We start from the raw sequence: 25,001 nt of genomic DNA, 5'->3' as shown, positions 1-25,001 counted from the left end.
AAGATGTACAAATATTGGGATAAAAAGAAAACAAACTAAAATAAACCTGAAGACGTTTATTTTTTATATAAAACATTCCAAGTTCTGCTAAATACCATTGATGTTTCTAGACCTTTATCATCCTAGCCTGTTCTATGCTGCAGGTGGATACCAATGCTCATAAAATGTGGTACCTGAAGACAACCTAACATTTCAAACGCATAATCTGAAAAGTGAAAAAAGGTAAAATCATTCTGCTCCATCTTCTATCTTTAAGAAGCATTTATTAGACAGCTATTACTTGTCAGGCATTGTACTAGGCAATGGTCCTGCATTGTCCAAGAGGCTGGCTACTCGCCACATGTGGCCATTCTGATTTAACTTGGTAAAATTTGAATAAAATGAAAATCTCAGTTCTTCAACAGCAGTAGCCACATTTCAAGTGCTCAATTAGGTGCTTTACTGAACAGCACAGACACAGAACGTTCCGTCATTGCAAGAAAGGTCTACAGGATAGTGCTGTACCAAATAACTGTTTTTTTTCTGACTACCCAGGTTTTCTGTGGAAAGAAATGAAAGGGAAGGAGGATTGGCTTAAAACTGTGTTAGTGGGAAGCAATTCAAGGTGCTAGATGGACAGATAATTGGAGGAATACATGAAGGGGTAGCTGAGAAGAGAGGTGGATGGAAAATCGGATGGGTAGATTTCCTTTGTTCTGGATGATCTATTAATATTGATGAAGACTGAACCAGCTCTTGGGATTGGCTTCTAAAGAGCTTGCAATTGAGGATACTCTTAGTTCAACTCTTAAACTTCCTCTTTTCTTCCAACTTAAAAAGGTTGCAGTATGTAACTCAGAGATAGTAAAGAGATTCAAAAACTTTAGGAGGGTACAGTCCGTCATTTCTCTCTCTATTCATCATATTTGTGAAAGATAATTATTTCTTTGTGAAAGAATTATCAATAATTCTTCATTGGAATGTCAGTAAATAAATGGATTAATATATTCTTGGGTTCCTTTTAGGCTATTTAATTTGGTACAGATCCAAAACCATTTGTAGAAATTCAAACTCATTTACTGTAACTACAGATTTTTATGAAGGGTGAAGTATCTTTTTAAAACATTTTGGATACCAATCACTGTGTTTTCTGTAACTCTGAGTAATGGGCTTACAGACTGGTTATTTGTGGAAAGCTAAGAATTTCTCTTTAGATGGAGGAAATCCTGTTTTGGAAAAGATTTAAGAAATTCTGGAAACTTGAAAAAATAGAGAATGTCAGTGAGTAGAGGGAGAGGGTCCATGGGGTCGTGAAGAGTCGGACACAGCTAAGCGACCTCCCTTTCACTTTTCACTTTCATGCATTGGAGAAGGAACTGGCAACCCACTCCAGCGTTCTTGCCTGGAGAATCCCGGGGACGGGGGAGCCTGGTGGGCTGTTGTCTATGGGGTCACACAGAGTTGGACATGACTGAAGCGACTTGGTAGCAGCGGCAGCAGAGGGAGCGGGAGAAGAACTAACCTGCATTTACCTGGCACTGTGTCCTGATGTTCTCACACGGGTTCATGTGATCCTCACATTACTACCCTCTCCTTGCAACACTTTCTTTACACAGCTTCAGGGATACCAGTTCTGCCTTTTTTCTGATCTTGCTGTCCACCCTTTCTCAGTCTCTCTTTCTGTGTCCTCCTCATTTCTCTGACCTCCGACTGCTGGCATGCCTGGGGATGCAGTCCTTTGCCGTCTACACCGATGTCTCTGGTGCTCTTTTCCAGAATCAAGGCTTTACATCTATGTGATGACAACCGTCACTTTTGTATTTTCAGCCAACAGTTCTCCCCTGGAGCCGTATGTCCAACTGCCTACTGCACATCTCCACTTGGATGGCATATAGTCAACCTCAGACTTGCCTGCCCCAATTCAGGCTTATTTTTCCCCAGACTCTATCTCTGCTGGTGTCAACCCCATCCTTCCAGTTGCTCAGACAAAACTCTTGGAGTCATCGACTATTTCTCACTTACTCATACACTGTCAACAAATGCTGTGGCTGGCTTCCGCGTTTATACAGAATCCACCTATTCTCACCCTCCTGCCTCTACTGCCATGCCCTGCCCAGGGTCACATCTTCCTGTATTATCATAAGTGCTTCTTTCACTTCAGTTCAGTTGCTCAGTCGTGTACGACTCTTTGCAACCCCATGGACTGCAGCACACCAGGATTCCTCGTCCTTCACCAACTCCCAGAGCTTGCTCAAACTCGTGCCCATAGAGTCGGTGATGTCATCCAACCATCTCATTCCCTGTCGTCCCCTTCTCCTCCTGCCTTCAGTCTTCCCCAGCATCAGGGTCTTTTCCAAGGAGTCAGTTCTTTGCATCACGTGGCCAAAATATTGGAGCTTCAGCCTCTTTACTGATTCTTGTTTCTAATTGTGCTTCCATAGTCTGTTCTCCACATGGCAATCAGAACAATCCTTACAGAATATGAGGAGGATAATGTCAAGTTTAATGGAAACTTACCTACAGTCCCTACTCCATTCAGAGAAAAGCCGAAGTTCTTCCTGGCTGCACAGCTCCACAGAACCCCTGCCCACAGCTCCTCATGTCTCTGTGACTCCCTCTCGTAATACCCATCCCTCACTTCTCTTTCGGCCACACTAAACCCTCCTGCTCCTCTAAGAACCTGTCCAGCCACTCTCTCACCTCAGGATATTTGCACTTGGTGTTCCTCTTATCCCCCAGAAACCTGTTCAACTCACTCTCTCACCTCCCTCCAGACTTTTCCCAAAGGTCATCTCATGAGTTTCTCGTTGACCCTCTCCAGTTTAAACTGCACCTCTCCAATCCCACCCTACTGCTGCCTTCTCTCATGTCCTCTACCTTTCTCCGCAGCACTCATGACCATCTGAGACACTGTAGCTTTTGGCTATCTATTATTCCCTGACTAGAATATAAGCTTCATGAGGTCAAAGAGTTTTGTCTGTTCCATTCACTGATGTGCCATATTGCTGGAACAGTGGCTGGCATGTCATAGGTTGCTATTAACTATTTGCTGAATGAGTGACTGAAGAACCCCATTTGCTGAATGAATGAAGCAGTAACTCTTCTTATCACTAGGTTACACATAAAGATTCTGAGGCGCAGAGAGGGTGACCTACTTGTTCTATGTCACACAGTCATTTCTTCAAACTCAGGAATTCAATCATTATCCTATACTGAAAAGGACCAAGGCTATATAAGCAAGAAAATCTTATGACTATGATTCCCTGGCACCAATACCCATGAAACCAAAAGTATCTAGGGCCTTAGGTGTGGAATCTGATCTTAACAGCAGGTGGTCCTGCAGGAATGTTGACCACTTGGAGTCTGTGGGCAGAGCTCTTCCAGATGGACAGGCAGATTCAGGATGGTAGGCAGTGACTTCACAACCTGCTCTCTTCTCTATATTCTTTTTTTTTTTTAATTTTTAATTGGAGTATAATCACTTTACAATGTTGTATTGGTTTGTGCTGTAAGCACACATTCTTCCCCTCTCTCCTGAGCCTCCCCCCACCCCATCCCAGCCCTCTAGGTCATCACAGAGCAGCAAGCTGAGTTCCTGTGCTGTCCATATGCTTCCCGCTAGCTTTCTGTTCCACTCACCCTAGTGCACATATCTCAATGCTACGCTCTCAAATCGTCCCACCGTCTCCTTCCCCTGCTGTTATATATACTTCAGAAGATTCATCAAGTTCACCGGAGAGGCTGATCGCCTCAGAGACTGAACACTTAAACACACACACACACACACACACACAGACACACACACACACACACACCAGATTAGTAATGTCACTAAACTGGGATATCATTCAGCACATGGCCCTCTTTCAGACAGGACTGGTTTAACCAAACTCCCACTACTGTCAAGGATCAGCACTCTTCATCACAGGCATGGCAGTTTTCCATTTTAGTAAAGTTTTAGAATAAAACAGATTTCAAATTAATAGTATCTTTTTTGTACTCTGGGGACTTTGAAGGTTGGAGGGTGGATGTCTAATTACAATCAGGAACAAGAAACACCACTATTATTTAACATCACTGTGGGAAGTTCCCACCAAAGCAATAAGGTGAGAGAAACAAATGAGAAATACCAGAAAGGAGGATATAATTCTGTCAGTGCTTTACAGATAATGTGACTATCTACCTAGTAGTCCTAAAGGAATTTATTTTTAAAAGTTGGTAAGGTAATCTGTTTAAAACATATATTTTCTTTCATACTACCAACAATTGTTTAGAAAAATTGTTAGGGAAAAATATCTCATTCCCAATAACCTGAGAAATATAAAGGTAGGTAAAAATGTAAAAAGAAACGTGCAACACCAAAAACTTAAAGCCCTATGGTAAGCAGAGGAAGCAGACATAGTATGTTCCCAAATATAAAAGCCTGACAGGTAACATTATCGATTCTTCCTAAACTTATTTACAAATGTAACAAAATTTCACTCAAAATTATGTTTTTGTAAGTAATTGACCAGGTGATCCAAAAGTTTATCTAATAGGACAAATGGTTCTAAAAGATAAGACATACTGGAAATGAATACTGAAAGGCAGTTGTTTAATCAGATAATACACATAAATAATCTAATAAATCTACACGAACAATTTGGAAGCATCCAGGGAGCTGGTGTCCCGCGGCCCACCTGTCCTCACGCAGGTGCCCACTGCGGTCATCTGAACTGCCTTCTCACTCTTCTTGTGGAGGCTGGCCAAGCCCCTGCCAATGCAGGTCTCAAGACCCGAAAAGACGCCTCCCCTCTCCAAGTCTGGGTGGTTGTATGCCAGCTCAACCCAAGATCAAAGGGGAGAACCTAGCCCCTAAGATCTCTTAATCTGAAAACAAAATTCAAATGCTTTGCCTAGTGTGCCCTCTTCTTCAAGTCCCTTAGATTTCAGTTTGTGGTTTCAAGTTCTGATGAGTAAACCCTTCATCTTGTAATTTGCCTAGGTTTTCACCCTAGAAAATGTCTGCCAAATCTTCTAGCAGTGCCTGCCTAAAATCATTGGCTTTCAGTGACAATTTAACTGATGAGGAAATACAGAAAATTTAAAATTTTTCAGTTTTAAAAGTGATAATCCACCTACCTCTCGCAACTACTTTGATTATTTGCCTGTTGCCTTTTATATGTGCATATAATTTCAGGTTGTTGCAATCTTTGTTTACATATTTTACATTCTCTTCATTCTTAGAAACATGTCTGTGATTTTATCCGGTATCCAAAACTACTTTTAATCACTACATAATAATCTACTCTTTAAATGGACTACAATTTATTTAAAACATCCTTCATGCGTCAAACATTTAGACTGCTCCCATTTCTTGTTTTCTACTGTGAGCACAACGCCACAACGAACATCTTTGTGCACATTCTATATCAGCAACACATTTTCCACCTTTTCCCCTTAGGGTGAAATCACAGGACTAGAACTAATGGATTAAAGCCATGTGTATCTTGATGGCTCACGTTAGATACAGGATTTATTATGACAAGTCACATAGCACCAGCAATGAGTAAGTGTTCCAGCAATGACTAAGGTTCACTGCAAACTCACCAGCATTGAGCATCACCATTAGATTTTTTTAAATATAATTAGAATGACATTTCAAACTTAAATATATTTTCTAAAGAAGAATCCCCAATTCTAAATATTTTTTTTTCCAATTCAACTTTGCAACACTCACTAAAATTTTACACTGGTGAATGTGAATTTATGAAGTTATGAGATATCCATCACCTCATCCCATTTATCATAGTATAGATGAAGGTTGCACATATATTTATTGGAGCTGGCCAGACAAGAATGGCAGGGAAAGGGCTCCCCGCTTCTGACTTCAGAAATTATGAGAAAAGAGACCCTGGAAGGAAGCAGTCACAGCTGTGTGTCCCTATCTCTCCCATCCAGGCTTTGACCAGAGTTAGGGTGTCTGGAGAGCTGTTTGATAAACTAGGGGACTTTCAGGAGGATATCTCTCTGCAAAGTACCTTCTTACCCACATGGGGTGGCCAGAGCAGTTAAGCTGGTGGTCAGGCCGAAAGAAAGACCTGGTTTGCAGGCTTGCGTGTCCCTTGGTTCGTACAGGACATGCACATGGAGTCAAAGAGGAGCAAGTCTGCCGGGTGCCTGCCAGTTCAGAGGGAAGAGCAGAGCTCGGGCCAGGAACTCAACGGCGGTGTGGCTCTCCATGCTACAGGGCTGGGTGGAGACTCCATCACTTGGAGAGGTCACTGTGCCTGGGGAGGACTGAGAAGGAATGGATCCTGAGGTCATTACTACAAACACTGCAGCAGATGCCAGCACAAACACTCAGGGTTGGGACTGGGTCGACCCCCACCTTAGCAGACACCAGTCACGTCAATCAAGAACCAACAGGAAATTAGAGTACCCTCTTCTCCCTCTGCCCATGCATCCAGTCATGCTGGCCCTTCTCTACTGCCATCTTAGAAAAGACCAATGAGAGGAGACAAGGAACTGAAATTATAAGCTGATTAACAGAGGATGAGTAAAACCTAAAGTTATCATTCAAATGAATGGAAGGACAAGACTAAATTTAAACCACTTAGGACTAAAATTTGTGAATACTTTTTCCTTTTACCCAACAGGTGGGAAGCTGGTAACAGAGATTCAAATAGTTTTGGAAACTAAAGAAACTTCATTTACATTGCAAAACTGAATTGTACTATGGGCAATTTTAGTGAATCAGCTAAAGGAGTATGATGTCAATTTAGGTAAAACTTTGTATTCACGTATGCATATATAGAGAAATGTTAATGGCAGTAAACTCATCATGGTGAGATCTGGGGTGGTTTTTACTATTTTTTCCTTTTCTTTATGATTGATGTTGCTCATTTACTATTACTATATAATTTTTCCAAACTGCAAGGACTGTGATTAGGAGTGCAGACAGGTAAAAATTATACCTGTTTTTGTGTCTCTGATCTCATGTAACTAAGGGTCAAGGACTTAACTTCTAACTCTACTTGTTTTCCTGTGCTTTGCAGTCTAGGCCCCTTCCCCTTCACAAGATTCTATCATCTTACACTCATCATGTAGGATTTATGGAAATGACACATGAATTAAAGATGATCTTCAAGTTGGACAACACTTCAGTGAAATTCTTTTTTAAAGTTTGACTTGTCTGAGAAAAGGAAAGAAAATATAAATAATTAATGAGAGGCTTTTTCCACTCTTGCCTTAAACATTAAGGTTTAGAGAGATACTCTCATGACCGAAAATGCATAACAGACCAAATGATGGGTATTTTTTCTCAGCTGCTGTGTATTATGCCATTGCGAATTTCAAAAGCTGATAAGATCATATAAGTCAGTTGCTACTCAAATTCCATTTTTAACCTCAAAAGCCTGAATGTGTCACTGATCAGTAGATGATGGACCAGGCCAGAGCTATGAAAACAGATCAAGTTCTGTCCAAGAGCCTCTACTTTTTCCTGATTTCATGTGAAACCACTTCTCATTGCCTTTCTTTCAGTTCTGCTTTCTACCAATTTACAGTTTTTCTAGTTTAAAATATGATCTCATGTAGACTCTCTGATCTGATGCTCACCACAACCTTGGGTGGCTATCATGATCCTTATTTTGGAGATGAGAAAACAAGGCTCAGAGTTAAGGGCTTGTCTGAGTCTTCTCACTGGCAAGCAGAATGGCCAGGAACAGCTCCTGTGTCTCCCTTCTCTACGGTCACTTGGACTCCACAGAACCCCAACAGGTGCTGACTTTAGGGACCCAGTATTTTCTTAGGAAAGCAAAGACAATCCTTGCCATTGGCTCCAATTAATGCATTTCTAAGGCCTGCCTTGAGAATACCTGCTGACGTACATTCATGACGTCACACTTGTGCTTTCACAGAAAAGAGAAGGTTAAAAGAGAAAGGACTCCTGAGGAAGCAGGGTAGGGATTAGCTACCTTTCATGGACTATTCCCTTGTCTCTTTTTCCTTCTTCTCCAGCCAAGTCTGTAATTCTAAGAAAAGCAGGCACTGACCCTAGGGATCCTGGTCTTAAAAATCCAAAATCTAAGAAGTAGTCCCATTGGCACATGCTCAGCCCCTTTATGAGGGAGAAGCTCTAAGGGGTCTGTTGTAGGCACATGACTGGCTTTTGTCAGCATTGTCAGGAACAGGAAGAGGGGTTGCTGCTTATAATTGTTACAACAGTTAATAACTACTACAAAAGCTCATTATTATAATAATTATTATAAGTTAAAAATCACTGTACTTGAATCCAATGATGAGAGAATTGAGCATAGATACAGAAGATCTGGCCTGGACTTTTGAAATTGCTTACTAAAGGATTTTGGACTCATTATTAAATTTCTTCAAGGTTCAATTTCCCCATTACTGTATTTTAAAATTTTGCATTTTATGTTATGGAGCCATGGAAATGGGTAGTTATTCCTAAGGATGATAATCACTATGATTAGCATTTGGTTTTTAAATGGATGATTTTCAAGGCCATATATAAACTATAAAACATAAAATACAAAATTTAAAAATACAGTGATAATATAATTATTATAAGATTATTGTTATCATTACCCAACCTATCTCTTCCTGTTTTGTATTTCTTCTTCCAAATGCTTTCAGGATCAACATCTCCACTCTTCACTACCATCCACAATGTTTGTCTCTTTTCCCAGGATGGATCATGCTGACTCTCAAAAAACACTGCATCTTTCACTCCTAACACTTCCCCCTGCCCCATGGCATATCTGATACACCTTTGGAAATACATGCTGAAGAACGTATAGGCTATTTATTCCACATGGTTTTAGGGGGTAAGTGAATAAACTGACTGGTGTGGGTCACAAGGAGTGATCATCGTTAACTGGGGTTACTTCTGCCTTCTTCTATCACAGGGACAAGGAAAATGGCAACTTCAGTTGATGGGATCGAAACTGTGGGTGAAGTTGCTGGGACCACACCCTACGACTATGAGGGGGCACTGCCATGCGAGAAAAGCAATGTCAAGGAGCTGGCGGCCCAGTTCCTGCCGCCGCTGTACTCCCTGGTATTCATGATTGGCCTGCTGGGCAATGTAGTGGTGGTGGTGATCCTCACAAAATACAAGAGGCTCCGTATTATGACCAACATCTACCTGCTCAACTTGGCCATTTCTGATGTGCTCTTCCTAGTCACGCTGCCATTCTGGATTCACTATGTTAGGTGGAAAGAGTGGGTTTTTGGCCACCACATGTGTAAGTTGCTCTCCGGGCTCTATTACATGGGCTTGTACAGCGAGATCTTCTTCATCATCCTCTTGACCATAGACCGGTATCTGGCCATCGTCCACGCCGTGTTTGCCCTTCGAGCCCGGACAGTCACTTTTGGTATCGTTACCAGCATCTTCACCTGGGGCCTGGCAGGGCTAGCAGCCCTCCCTGAATTTTTCTTTCATGAGACCCAAGAGGAGGCTGGACTGACTATCTGCAGTCCTCTTTACCCAGAGAATAATGTAAATGCCTGGAAGCAATTCCATGCTCTGAGAATGAATATCCTGGGTCTCGCTCTGCCCCTGCTCGTTATGGCCGTCTGCTATTCAGGAATTATTAAGACACTGCTGAGATGTCCCAGCAGAAAAAAATACAAAGCCATTCGACTCATTTTTGTCATTATGGTGGTCTTCTTTATTTTCTGGACACCCTACAATCTGATTGTCCTACTCCTTGCTTTTCAAATGCACTTAGAGACCGATTGTGAGCAGAGCAGACAGCTGGACCTGGCCATGCTGGTGACCGAGGTGATCGCCTACACGCACTGCTGTGTCAACCCCGTGATCTATGCCTTCGTTGGTGAGAGGTTCCGGAAGCACCTCCGCCACTTTTTCCACAGACATGTGGCCATCTACCTGGGAAATTCATGCCATTTCTTCCTAGTGAAAAATTGGAAAGAGCCAGCTCTGTCTCCCCATCAACAGGGGAGCAGGAACTCTCTGCTGTATTTTAGATCAAGAGCAGAACAATGCCTAAAGAAGATGCACAGACCAGACAAAGCCAACACATTGACCTCTTCAGCAGTCCTTTGAACTTCCAGCACAATGGCTACAGCTCTTGAAGTCATTAAAATATATACACAATGGTGACGGTGTATCTATGCACCCCAAGGTCATTACCAAATGTCAACAGCTGGGCAATGACTTATCATGAACCCTGAACGGCAGAGCTTTGCTTGATTCACTCGAGTCACATAATTTTAATGCACCTGAATGTTAGATGGTTATTATATGCAGCTACAAACTAGTCAAGCTTTTTATATCTTAAACCTTAACTTCAGCCAGTTATTGATATAAATGAAACATAATAAACATAAATGAAATATTAATAAATCAATTACATTTCTTCTTTTAATACAATGTAATAAATCAGTTTATTGCAAGGACTGATACTCAAGCTAAAATGCTAACAGTTTGGCCACCTGATGCGAAGAGCCAACTCACTGGAAAAGGCTCTGACACTGGGAAAGATTGAAGGCAGGGGGGAGAATAAAAGATGAGGAATCTGACATTTTCAGTACAGAGAATAACCCACTCCAGTACTCTTGCCTGGAAAATTCCATGGATGGAGGAGCCTGGTGGGCTGCAGTCCACTGGGTCGCTAAGAGTCGGACACCACTTTCACTTTTCACTTACATGCATTGGAGAAGGAAATGGCAACCCACTCCAGTGTTCTTGCCTGCAGAATCCCAGGGATGGGGTAGCCTGGTGGGCTGCCGTCTATAGGGTGGCACAGAGTTGGACACGACTGAAGCGACTTAGCAGCAGCAGCAGCAGTACAGAGAATAAAGGTCCTGCTCATAGAAACTTCTCACAGCCCTGAGATGTGTGGACACTGTCTTAATTTACCCCACTCTCACAGTGTATCCAGTAACTGTGTTAGGTGATACAGGCAGGATGCACAAACACTGTCTTAGGTTAAGTGAAGGATGCCAAACTGTATTAGACAAACACGATCCTTGCCCCCATGAAACTTTTCCTATAGTAGAGGATGTCAGACAGAAACAAATAACTCCAGTGCAAAGAGGAACACACTCAATGCTACACCTGGGTCAGGAAGAAAGACCATTTCCACTGCAATCTGAGGAAGACTTAATGGAGGAAGTGGCTTTTGAGCAGGACTCTGAAGAAGTGGCAGGATGGAAGGGGAGGTCTGGGGGGAAGGCACTGTAAGCCAGTGAGGAGAGGGGAAGGCACGAATGCGGGTGGATGGCAGAGTGAGGTGGGGAGGCTGGGATGGGGATGATTTTCAGGCAGAGCACCTTAGGCTTTACTGGGAAGGCACGGGGAGCAAGGCAATCAAAATGGTGTGTCAGGAAGATAATTCTGGTATCACATGGAGGATGGAGTAGAGGCCCCAGAACTGTGCAGGGAGCTAAGTTAGGAGACAAGTGCAAGTGTGGAGGCAAGGAAAGATCAGCGACCGATCAAGAGAGGTGCCAAGAGCACCCTGAGGATAATCTGGCCAAGAGACAGTGTGAAGGACGAGTCAGAACACTAGGAGTAGTATACGGCTGATGCGGAAAAAAAGCGGGGCGCAAAACAATGTTAAGAAAAAGAGACACACACATTTTTCATTGTGTTTAGATGCACTGACCATCCTCTTAAAATGGACATAGAAGAAAAGAGGAGCAATGGCTGTCTTTAGGGAGGGGCACGTGTAGAGAAGAGAAGGAGGATGGTTCTCTGAACACTCTTCTGCATCTTTTGGGCTCTGAAACATGGGAACGTGTTTTTTTTTTTTTTTTTTTTTTTTTTTTTTTTTTTTAAATAAACATTTTAGAATTATATTTTAAAAATGAAAGACTAGGCTACTATTCATATGTGGTATCCATTATACTAACCATAAAGAGATTAGACGTCCTCTGCCACGAATGAACCTTGTGACCTGGTTAGATTATTTCTAAGCCCCTTTATAGCCAAAGTAAACTCTGATCTTGATAAAGTTTTAGAAAGTAGATGCTCAAAGTCTACAAAATCCATTGTTGTTGTTGTTGTTTTAAAAGGAGGTTGTGACCCAGTGAACAATTCTGAAGCATCACCTCCTACTGGCCGTGACGCCGAGTGCAGTTCCTGTGCTCACTAAGGTGTACTCAGCTGTCACGCGCTCAGTTATTCACCTGGTCACTTATCCATTCACTCAATAAACATTCGCTGAGCACATGTCATGTTCTTAACTAAGCCCCTCAGGAAGCTACTGTCAGACTGAACTGGACACTGCTTTGTCCTACGCCGCCCAAGTTCAAAATCATGTCTTAAAAACTGCCAATGCCTAAATTCAATCCAAATGACAGAGGCTTCCACCGTAAGACCAGTTCAGTCAGTTCAGTCACTCAGTTGTGTCCAACTCTTTGTGACCCCATGGACTGCAGCACACCAGGCTTCCCTGCCCACCACCAACTCCCGGAGCTTACTCAAACTCATGTCCATCGAGTTGGTGATGCCACCCAACCATTTCATCCTCTGTCAGCTCCTTCTTCTCCTGCCTTCAAGACCAGAAAACACTCCAGCTCCAGAACATTTCACATTCTAGTCAAATGCTTGGAGAAATGATGCGTGTGCTCAGCTCCCCATGCAATCCAGCCTCAACTGCTGGTGGGTGGCCTTGAGGTTTCTCACCTTCATGTGACCCTGCCTAAAAGGTCTTACCTCAGTCCAACCCTAAACGGACAGCACAGGATATGAACTTTGGAACACTAAACCGCACAACACGAATCTCAATTTGGCTGGGAAACTCTGAAGTTACTTTTTCTCTTTTTTGTGGTTCAGCCAAAATGTAAATGAAGCAATCATTTAAAAGCGATACACCTCTGATTCTCTCTTGCACTGTGAAGTATCTGCCCTTAGATAACCGCAAGTGCAGGATCTATAGGTGCTGGTTCATACTCCCTCGATCCTGAAAGCTTTCAGTTCTGTGACCCACACAAAGCTGCACAAAACCAAATCACGGATTCAGTGGGCTCCACCCTGCTCCCCATCCCCAGGCTGTCCAATGGAACCAACTGCAGTGATAGAAAAGCTCTACATCTGTGTTGTCCAATGTAATCACTACTGATCACATGCACTTACTGGGCACCTGAAATGTGGCTAGTGAGACTGAGGAAGTGAAGTTTTCATTTTCATTCCATTTTAATTAAATAGCCAACATGCGGCTAGTGGCTACTTCATGTGGTTAGTGGTGCAGCACTAGCCTCTTCAGACTTGCCTCTTCATCGCTCTTCTGCCTGTACATCAAGCCTCCTGTAGTCAGCAATCACATCTTGAACACTGTGTGACAGGCTAGGGAAAATGCCAGTGATGCAAAGATGAATAAGATGCATTTCTGGAAAACTCACCATTCCGTGGAATAGACTCAAGTGACTATAATGAAACGTGACAGGTGCCCAAAAGCCCCTGCAGCAGAAACAGAATGAAATCACTGAAGAAAGGTAAACAGAGAAAATGATATTCTGATTAGGCTGGGTTCCTCCCAAGGCAATTCCTGAGCAGGGAGTGGAGAACAAAGAGTTTATTTGAAAGGAAACTCCAGGAGGGAGTGGGGAAGTTCAACAGGAGAGGAAGAGGCCAAAAAAGGGTACATTACAGTGTATCTTCACTGAGGGGTAACTGGAGCTCAAAACCACTAGAGAACTGTTGGGAAACAGTGTAACTCATAGTCCTCCATTATCCGACGTGAGGGGGAAGCAAGCTGGGGTATTAACATTCCACTCCTATTGGTCATAGGCTGATTGGCACTGATTTTCCAGGACTTCCAGCCTGCCTGGCTCTCAGAGCCCTTCCAGCCTTGGGAAAAGCTCCCCGGCAACAAGATGCAGATATGGATGCTGGAAGCCAGCTGGGCACACTCAGTTAAGGCTTGCGGGATAAAGTGTTTGCTACATATTTGAACGACTTTTTCATGTACCAAAGAGGGGAAGCGAGAGCAATGTCCAGGCAGGTAGGTCAATATGCTGGCAGCCCTGACGACACAAAAGTGCACTAGAGAGAGTACTGTGGTGAAGACTAGGGTGACCTTGACAATGGCAGGTGACCCTGAGCACACCTCAGTGCTGACTTTCCTGATGCTCCTCTTTTTTTTGCTGAGAATCATATCCTGCTGGTTTAAAAAATACGATCCTTTTCCAGCTTGAGTTTTTGAAGTTTTCTTCAAATTCCAGAGCCATATTTCTAATCTTCACACCTTCTGAACAAAGCAGGTTTGTGTTCTTCATAGTCTGTGGGCTTTCAATCACTGAGGTTTTCGCCACTTTCTGCCCAGATAAATCCCCGGTTTAGTTAAGGCCGCCATTTCTCTTCTCAATGCACTGATCCGATCCAGGAGCCGGTGCTCTGTGACCCAGGGGCCAAACGCAGCTCACTGTCTGGTCTGTGAGTCGAGTCTCCCTGGAGCACAGCCACGCTCGTTTGCTTATGAGCGGCCTGTGGCTGCTGCTGTGCTGCCATAATAGAGCTGAGCGACTGTGACAGAGGCCGCACAGTCCACAAACCCTGACCCACTTACCGTCTTGTCTCTACAGAAGAAGCTTCCTGAACCTGGATAAGTCATGCCCCACAGGATCTGCGGCTCTGATATGCATAGCCAAAATAAGAGAGACTAGACTTGGGGCAGGGCAGGGGGGTTACTCAGCACATGAGGTTTGTAGACAAGCTGCCGAAATCCTCAGGTTAGTTCTAGCTTGACCATGGATGCAGCTCTAAACAATCAAAATAGGGTTGGATTGTATAGTAGTCAAATGCTGGTCACTAATGCAAAAATGCTAACAGTCTATACCAAGAGAGCACACTGAAAGTTTCAGCTGGGGCAGCCAGACCCCACAGATGCGGTATTCTAAAGCAGGCCATATGCAGACTGGACATAGGAATTGTTAAAACATATTTCATAACTCTTGAGACACCTCACCTCTACTGGGGACAAAGAAATTGAATTGATTAAAATTAGGGAGACACTTGAAACTCTGCTGAGGTCTGCTGGTACCACCTCTCTTTCAGGGATGGGGAGGAAGGAAGGCATGATGGGTGCTATCTCTCACCTCAAGCTTGTCAAGAGCTATGCCAATGGAGCCACACAAAGAGACTGATACAAGTCACTCAGGTTAAAGAAGATCTGACTCTCATTCAGGAAATGGGGAGACCAGAGACAGGCCAGCCATCTGCTCTGGGGCTGGAGGAGAGAAAAACTGCCACTACTTTGGGATAGATCTATGCTTTCAGAGTTGATTTTGGCAGAGAACGTGGGATTGTTTTCCACAGACCAAATGAGAAAGAGCTGACTGGGGGATTTCTAATCTTGCCCAAGAAGACTGCCTGGATAGAATATGTCTGTAGGATGAGAAAAATATGTATGCAGTGGACAGCCAAAACGACAGGATATTCCTGTTATGCTGAAGATGAATATTCCCAGGGATGTCTTTAATGACTCCACAAAAGCAGTCCATGAGAGAAAGAATCAACCTTTACACCTGCCAGTCTCACGGGTGGAGCTGGGGGTGAAGTCACCACCTGATGATAGGGTCAGTCAAGCAAGAACTTTCCTTCCTCTCCCAGAGCCCACCAGTGAGGGGACTAGAATCCACGTTTAGCAAGCAGGAGGAGGAGCAGGAATGCCAAGGAAGGAGAGACACAAGTAGCCTGGCAGCCCCTGTGCGTGGTTCATCCCTCCGCCAGCTGGGAGGTGGAGGAAGGTTTAAAAGTCAAATCAAGTTGACCTTTGCTATTCATACGGGGATCAACCATTCAATTTCTGAATTGGAACCCTCTTCTTTTAGTGAGTTCAAATGATTATGGGATTTTTTTGCACCTAAGCTTGATGACAGAAGTCATGGGAAGGCACAACTTTTCACTGGGGCTGGAAGAACTTCAGCCTCTAATTCAGTTTAAAGGGATGTGAGACATGCAAGCAGATTCTACCTCATAAGCCCTGTTGGTTCAACACACTGGCGGTAAATTCAAGGACCCCACATTTCAGCTCTTGAGGTCCACAGAGGACTTACATGAGTTTGCAGGACTATTCTGCAGGACTTAAATGGATGTTAGAGCCCCCAGATCTGGCCAAGAAATAAGGCAGAGAGAGAAAAAAGCGATGATACTTAATACATATAGACAGATATAAATACATGTTAATATAGACTAAGGTCGAGAAATACTTAATAATGCCTTTACAGTTCTATACACCTAGATTTTGCCTCGTGGCTAAGCAGGAGCTAATCCCCTGGCCACTGCTCAATGGAGCTCTGTGATGACCTAAAGGGGTAGGATGGCTGGGGGAGGCTCAAGAAGGAGGGAATGTGTATATATAATTATGATTCATTCACATTGTTGTAGGGCAGAAACAACACAATGTTATAAAGCAATTATCTTCTAATTTAAAAATAAAGTTAAAAAATAATAAATGAAAAAAAGAAGACTGGTTACCTCTTGTAATCTAGACTTTCTGAATTGAAGAAAGCCTCTCAGTTTGCAGACAGGACTCTTCGTGGCTTAGTTTGGGTCCTGGGAAATTGATCCCTGGTCTCAGGTTGCCCCTTACTTGCTAACGCCTGCTTCACTTAGTCGCAGTGGGAAATGTGACCAGTAGGGGGCCTTCGTCAACACCAGAGCTGCTGCTAGCCCCATGCAGTCACTCAAGAGAACAGTAAAGCAAACAAAAAAACGCCCATATGCTAGGTGGGAGGTGAGGTTTTGATGATGTCACAGCAAGAAATTCAGGAATGCCTATATCAGATCCTGTCCGACTGAAGTTGCAAAACTCTAGGAGATGCTATGGCCCAATCTATATTCTGAAGTCTGTAAATCAGAACAGAAATTAGGAACAGTCCTAATTTCTTAGGACTTGAATGATAACCAGCTTTACTAAAGCCCTACACTAGGGAACTGGGAATTAGCCCTGGTAATAACAAACTGAAACTGTGTTTCTACCTATCCTCTGTTTCTCCCTCTTGGGGCCACTGCATCTCGTAATTCCTTTGGATATAAATGACATCTCCTAGAGTTTTGCAACTTCAGTCGGACAGGATCAGATATAGGCATACAGCCTCTAGGAGGATGGAAACAGACTAGCCTTGCTAGGGCACGCATGGGGCCTTCTGACATAAAAAAGCCCCAGATGCTAGGGGCAAAACTCTAGGAGATGCTAGTAAGTATGGCCTAATCAATATTCTGAAGTCTGTAAATCAGAACAGCAACTCCTCTGACCCAAGACATGTGAGAAGGGACAGATGGACAGATGTTCTGCTCATCCTACTGCTGTTCAATCAAGATGCTGTTCATTGGTCAAACCTCAACTGGTCACTTCACTGAACATATATAATCATCCTAGTCTTTATGCAAGGAGGTAAGTTCAGTTCAGTTCAGTCGCTCAGTCATGTCTGACTCTTTGTGACCCCATGAACCACAGCATGCCAGGCCTCCCTGTCCATCACCAACTCCTGGAGTCCACCCAAACCTATGTCCATCGAGTCGGTGATGCCATCCAACCATCTCATCCTCTGTCATCCCTTTCTCCTCCTGCCCTCAATCTTTCCCAGCATCAGGGTCTTTTCAAATGAGTCAGCTCTTCGCATCAGGTGGCCAAAGCATTGGAGTTTCAGCTTCAACATCAGTGCTTCCAATGAACACCCAGGACTGATCTCCTTTAGGATGGACTGGTTGGATCTCCTTGCAGTCCAAGGGACTCTCTAGAGTCTTCCCCAGCACCACAGTGCAAAAGCATCAATTCTTCACTGCTCAGTTTTCTTTATAGTCCAACTCTCACAGCCATACATGACCATTGGAAAAACCATAGCCTTGACTAGACAGACCTTTGTTGGCAAAGTAATATCTTTGCTTTTCAATTTGCTTCTAGGTTGGTCATAACTTTCCTTCCAAGGAGTAAGCGTCTTTTAATTTCAAGGAGGCAAGGAGGTAAAGGGGATGGTTAAAACAAAACAAAAACATGGTAGCTTGTCTCAAGATGAGAATTTATCAAGTTAGGGAGTGTGTGGATATTCTGTTGCCCCATCCAGATCCACTCTCCACCCTGCTCTGTGCCTGAATGGACCACACCAGTTTTCTCCCTTGTTCTCTGGACTAGGTCTATGGGGAATACCGTCAGGAGGCTGGAAGAAGGGAAAAGAGTGAGATCAGAGTGTTTATTCCCCCAACCCTCTCCCTGAAGCAGCACTGGGGGCTGGTGGCACAGCAGATCCATTTCTTAGTTCTGGATCTTGCCGATTCCTCCCACCCCTCGCTCCTTTTTACCTGTTGTTGCTATTCAGTAGCTCAGTTGTGCCTGACTCTTTGCAACCCCATGGACTGTAGCACGCCAGGCTTCCCTGTCTTTCACCACCTCCTGGAGCGTGCTCAAACGCATGTCCATTGAGTCAATGATACCATCCAACCATCTCATCCTCTGTTGTCCCCTTCTCTTCCTGCCTTCAATCTTTCCCAGCACCAGGGTCTTTTCTAATGAGTTGGCTCTTTGCATCAGATGGCCAAAGTGCTGGAGCTTCAGCCTCAGCATCAGTCCTTCCAATGAATATTCAGCATTTATTTCCTTTAGGACTGACTGGTTTGATCTCCCTGCAGTCCAAGGGACTCTCAAGAGTCTTCTCCAACACCACAGCTCAAAAGCATCAATTCTTCTGCTTTCAGCCTTCTCTATGGTCCAACTCTCACATCCATACATGACTACTGGAAAAACCATAGCTTTGACCAGATGGAACTCTGTCGGCAAAGTGATGTCTCTGTTTTTAAATACACTGTCTAGGTTTACAAAACTTTTGTTCCAAGGAGAAAGCATCTTTTAATTTAATGGCTATAGTCATGATCTGAAGTGATTTTGGAGCCCAGAAAAATAAAGTCAGCCACTGTTTTCACTGTTTTCCCATCTATTTGCCATGAAGTGATGGGACCAGATGTCATGATCTCAGTTTTCTGAATGTTGAATTTTAAGCCAGCTCTTTCACTCTCCTCTTTCATCTTCATCAAGAGACTCTTTAGTTCCTCTTCACTTTCTGTGATAAGGATTGTGTCATCTGCATGTCTGAGCTTATTGATATTTTTCCTGGCAATCTTGATTTCAGCTTCTGCTTCATCCAGCTCAGCATTTCACATGATGTACTCTGTATATAAGTTAAATAAACGGGGTGACAATATACAATCTTGGTGTACTCCTTTCCCAATTTTGAACCAGTCCGAGGTTCCACGTGCAGTTCTAACTGTTGTTTCTTGACCTGCATACAGGCTGCTCAAGAGGCAGGTAGGCTTCCCATCTCTTTAAGAATTTTCTACCATTTGTTGTGATCCACACAGTCAAAGGCTTTAGCTTAGTCAATGAAGCAGAAGTAGATGTTTTTCTGGAATTCTCTTGTTTTTTCTATGATTCAACAGATGTTGGCAATTTGATCTACAGTGGCAACAAACTTACTCGAGATGAGGCTGCATTCTCCCTCCACCCTGCTAACCTTTGTGAATGATCCCTTGATTAAATTCCTCTCAAACTGCCCAATTGGAGTGTGTCGTCTCTTGCTGGGACCCTGAGTGACAATGAGAAGACAATATATGGCACATGAAAACAAGCTGACAACAAAAGAAAAAATATGGAAAATGCAGGTTAAGTGTTCAGGGAAGACTTCCTGAAAGAGGAGGGGTGAAGCTGGGCCCTAAGTACAGGAAACTACACCTCTGAGGAAAGCTGTAGGAAAGGGTTATGCAAAGGCAAAGTTGAGAATGAACAGCAGATGTTCAAGGAATAGAGACTAACAGTCAACGTGGATGGGATTAATCAACAAGTGAGGAAGCAAGGACACGCTGATGCTAAGGGTCTGAATGTACCCTACTGGCAACCAGCAGTGACACTGCTACAGATTCAAACTGGGGTGGGGGTTGCTTGGTTCCTAATGGCTCCTACAGTGACCATCGGCAAGCTCCTCCCAGGTTCTCCTTAATTTGCTTGATGCAAGAGTGATAGATCCTAGCCTGACCTAAGCTAGGCCAATCAGAATGAAAACTCAAATGAAGACACAAAGAGATGGGGGGCAGTGACTGCTCCTGTGGCTGTGGCCTAGAGTGGGGCTGCATGATCTCCTCTGAGGTCCTTCTCACCTTCTCACTTCTGGGAACTGTCCAGACCACAGGCATACAGTCATTCTCGACTCAAGTTGGGTCATATATAAATCAAGACAAAGTGACATAAAAACGAGTGCTAGAAAGCAGGCTGCAGGCATCAAAGACTTTCAGAGAGACGAGACTCACATCCATTTCCCAGAACGAGAAAAGGGCAGCCCGTGGGATAGAGCAGTGAACAGTTAGTCAGGCTATCACCTTGCACTGTGGGCCCACTGAAGACAGAGCTTGGCCAGGGATGGGGCAGGTGGCAGGAAGGTGCTGCTATGCAACAACCTAGAAGGATGAGGGATGCCAGAACCAGAGGGTAGAATGGCTGCTTCTGCAGGCACTGAGAAACTCAGGGCAATAAAAAAACCACTCAAATACCAAAGTTTTCATCTTCAAGTTAGAGAGAAACAGCGTTTCTGTGACCATGTTGGGAGGTGGGATGGGAATCTTATTACTTGAAGTCACCAGGTTATGACTATTGGAAACCAATTCAGAGCCAGAATTGGCAGGTGTCTTAATGTAAACTGAATTCACACATTTGCCAAAAAGCATGAATGAATGTTAAGGCAGTAACTAAGACAGGCGAGAATGGGACTACCTGGACAGATGCAGAGGTCCTGGGAAGCCCTGACCCTCACTGCCCTCTGGCACACTCTCATCTACACCTTTCTTTCCAAAGAAAGCCACTTTTCCTTGGCATGACAAAGTTAACAGTTCACCCCATGTCCACGCTTTAAGGTTGCTCACCTAATAAACAGAATTTGAATTCAACACAACCGAAGATAAAATGCAGAAATCAGAGCAGGGAAGAAAATTCCAGAAGGAATCACAGAAAAATTTCAATACATATTATCAAAATGCTGAATTTGGATTTTGAGAGTACTTAATAAAAGTGAGCAGAATAGAATTTTAATTGGACTGATTTTACTTATATGTGTACTTATCAGAAATACTCAACTCAATGGCTGAGGTTCTGTGAGTTTTTGACTGGGCAAATACAGACTTAGACCAAATGCTCATCCATGCTAGGTGAGTGTTATGCTAGGCCAGGGATCCCCTGGAAGAACCCAGAGGAAGACTATGCATTATGTCACCTCTATCACGTGCATTCTGACTTGCCAACCTCACTCCCTTTCTCTCTAGAGCAGGGAAGACCCTTCTCTCTTTTGTCTTGAAGACACGATTGGAGAGAGAAGGTCATCTGCATTGGTCATAGGATGGGCTATGATTAAAATATTAACATAATTCTTGATCTCAGAAAGGTAGGGAGCATATTAAGTGTGGATGTTTTACCATCCAAAGAGACAAAATAGGTGTGGCCGTTATGGAAGTCACTAGGCAAGGGATGGTGATCTGGGCCCAAGGAGGGATCTGACACCCAGAAACTCTTCCTCAAAATTTCAAGTCTGACAAAAATCAGATCTGTCCTGATTATGTTAGCTGAGAATGTATCCTTTGTCCAAATTCTCAGAAGTGAGTGATTTTACAAAACCAGGGGCACTTGAATGATAAGAAAATTAGACTTCGTTGAGAAAGAGCTTTAAAAAATTGCCACTTGTGAAAACCTTCACCCTCACCTTTCTCAAATGGACCCTCAGCCAATTTTTCTGGAATAACAGGCACGAGGAAAAGAAAAGAAACAGTCAAACAAGGTCTTCCTTGTAGCTCAAATGGTAAAGAATCTACCTGCAATGCAGGAGACCTGGATTTGATCTCTGGGTCGGGAAGATTGTCTGGAGAAGGGAATGGCAATCCACTCCAGTATTCTTGCCTGAAGAATCCCATGGACAGAAGAACCTGGTGGGCTACAGTCCACGGGGTCACAAACAGTCGGACACAACTGAGCGACTAACTCTACCACTACCAGGAAAAGAAATATACTTTTTAGTAGATGCCAGTTGTAGAGTACAGTAATTCCAAAAGACCCAAGGAATCACTGAGGTCAGCCTCAACGTAGTCCTCACTAGAATCAAATGATAAAGTTTTGATGGATTTTTGTATCACTGTGGACTGGATAGGGCCCTGAGCCTACTTTGTGATTTTTTCCCCCAGACCTCAAGTGCTGTGTAGGAAGAGATATACACAAAAGGTGGGATTCACACACTGCCTTTCAGACAGTAGAGAATGGTTACTATGAGAGGAAGGTCCAAGTGGAAGTAATTGCAGGCCTCCTGTTCTCCCAATCAAGACCAGAACACTATCCTATGAAGAAAAGAGCATAAATCAGTGTCCCATCACAGATAAGAAAGATGCAGACATACTGATTCCTATAATAGTACCTCCTTATAATTCTCCAGTTGGCCGACATAAAAAACTGATGGGTCTTAGAGTATTACAACTAAATCAGATAGTGCCTTTAATTGTACATGCTTTTAAATTTGGTTCCACTGCTGAAGCAAATCATTACAGTCCTGGTAATTACCATGCAGATATTCATCTAGAACAGGGGTTGGCAAATATTTCTGAAGGACAAGTTGTTGCATTGTGTTGGTTATCTAGGGCTGTAAAATAAATTACCCCCAAACACAAAGGCTTAGAACAACAGCACTCATTTATTATTTCAGAGTCAGGAATTTGGACAATGGGAACACCTAAAAACATTCATATCTCATATAAATGCTCAACAAATGGAAAAGAGGTTCTGATGCTGGTTGCCCTCCTGTAACATATTTATCATGGGGCTCATGGACAAAGTAAACAATGGTACTTAAAAACATGGACTTCTACTTGTTGAGGCTATGTTGGTTTCTACTATGACTGTGTGCCAATTTTCCTTCAGTAAAAAATAAAACCTAAACTCCAATATGGCACCATGCTCAGAGGAAACCAGCCAGCTTCCAGCTGCACTATGGAGGGGGGTAGGATTTGTCTTCAGTGGGCTAAATATTCTGTAACTGGACTGTTTCCCTCACTCATGCCTCTGCTAACTCTGACTATCCTTATACCTCCTGAAGGCAGGCCTTATACATCATCATAGTACCCTAACCATGGGCAAAGAGTTTATTTCACAGAATAAGGTGGAGGGTTTAGCTGATGCCCAATGTGGCCTCTTGGTCTTGGTTCTGATATGAACTCACATTTATTTAGAATCAACGGGACCTGTAGAATGGTGGGAAGGCCTATTGAAGAACTTACTAAGAACAATGAGAAGCAGCTAGTTGCGCCCTTTAGAACTTCAGCCATTCTTGAGACTCACGGGTATCAAGTACTGTGGAAGCTAGAACTGAATCTCAAGGCTGAAAACAGGGCAGTAAGTTAAAAATCTGCAAAAGGAGTCCCCACACCCTTCTTCACCCTGCACAGACCAGGTGATTATCCTACCCATCCCCACAGGAGACCCTCATGTGTCTCCAGAGTAAATAAACTCAAGGTTCTCCACACTCAGAGGCACACAGTGGAGGGCAGGGGTGAGTGCTGGACTCAAACCAAACAGATTAGAGCACACCATCTCATGCCAAATACTGACACTGCTAGCCCCACTTCAAAAACACCAAATTCCAAAAACTCTCCAGCCAGGAAGAGCAGGAGATGAGAAGATTCTCCTCTGCAGAAACAAATGATCTCCAGAGAAAGATACCCATAGGTTGTGCCACAGTTCAGGGGTCCCTCAACAGAAGGATGAGCTCACTATCTAAACATCTATGATAACACCACCAGTGGACAAGCTCTGCCCACTCAATGTTCCCCATCAGCCTTGGTGTCTCACTTTTAAATATAAATGGAATACCAAGGACTGCAAGACACTGAGGACAATAGCCTACAAGCGAGACAGCATCTGGAATGAAAATCTAGGAGAAAAGGAACTCAGAGGCAAGGGAAACATGGGGACATGGAAAAAAATTTTTAAAAACTAAAACAAAACAAACAAAAAACCCCACCAAACATGTAATATACATTCTGAATTCTCAGAGAGATCAAAAGTATGGCTTCTGGAAGCAAGGAGAAAAGGGGAAAAGAGCGAGAACATTCAGAGAAGAGGAAATTAAAAATATAAATTTTAAAGAAAAGTTAACGGAAGGTTTGAAAGATAAAGTGTAGAAAGTGAAGTCGCTCAGTCGTGTCCAACTCCTTGTGACCCTATGGACTGTAGCCTACCAGGATCCTCCGTCCATGGAATTCTCCAGGCAAGAATACTAGAGTGGGTTGCCATTTCCTTCTCCAGGAGATCTTCCTGACCCAGGGATTGAACATGGGTTTCCCGCACTGTAGGCAGACACTATACCGTCTGAGCCACCAGGGGAAGTCAAAGTTGAAAGATAAAGTTGTGTAGAAAAACTAATAGGAAATAGATCATAATAACAATTTTTACTATTTTCCCAGGACCTGGTCGAAGGGTTTTATAAATTAACTCATTCAATCTTCGTAACAGTTCTCTTATGTAGAGATACTCTCCACAGCACATCCTTATGAACTATAAATAAGTTTATTGAGAGCTATAAGAAGAAATAAGTATGTTGGGAGCTATAAGGAGGCCAAATGGGTAACAGAAAAGAACAGAAATGGGCCGAGCAAAGACACAACACTGACTGATAAAACTCAGCGGGGCAGCAGTTGCACCATTCGGAGAAGCCACTACATTCAATCTGGAAATCTATACAGAGGCAGAGTTTTGGTCAAGTATGAAGGTAGTACACGGGTACTGTTAGGTATGTAAGGACTTTGAATTTACCTCCAATTAACCTGTTCTCAGAAAGAGACAAAAGATATGCTTCAGCAAAATGAGGACTAAGCAAGAAACAGTGGGTCTCAGGATCCTAAAAGCACCGTTTAACATAGGAGAGCGACAAAGGGAACTCACCCTCAGAGATAGTCCAGACTGGTCCTGAAGACAAAACATAGAAGATGTGGGGTCTGGACACTCTGAAAAATTACTATTGGGCAATAACTG

At 43.4% G+C, this 25,001-nt stretch overlaps 1 protein-coding gene across 1 annotated transcript in view; it reads left to right on the top strand.

Annotated features, from left to right (window-relative positions):
- CCR3 (C-C motif chemokine receptor 3) overlaps positions 1-10,319 on the top strand; it is a 40,181-nt gene extending 29,862 nt beyond the window's left edge. Inside the window, 2 exon segments of the mRNA XM_018038409.1 lie at positions 8,889-9,878; positions 9,881-10,319. Coding sequence (XP_017893898.1) covers positions 8,900-9,878; positions 9,881-9,975 — 1,074 coding nt within the window. The 5' untranslated portion in view covers positions 8,889-8,899 and the 3' untranslated portion in view covers positions 9,976-10,319.

This window comes from Capra hircus, chromosome 22 (genome assembly GCF_001704415.2).
Source record: "Capra hircus breed San Clemente chromosome 22, ASM170441v1, whole genome shotgun sequence".
NCBI classification, from domain to species: domain Eukaryota; kingdom Metazoa; phylum Chordata; class Mammalia; order Artiodactyla; family Bovidae; genus Capra; species Capra hircus.
The sequence above is the reverse complement of the archived record's forward strand: the minus strand, read 5'-3'. Positions and strand labels throughout refer to the sequence as shown.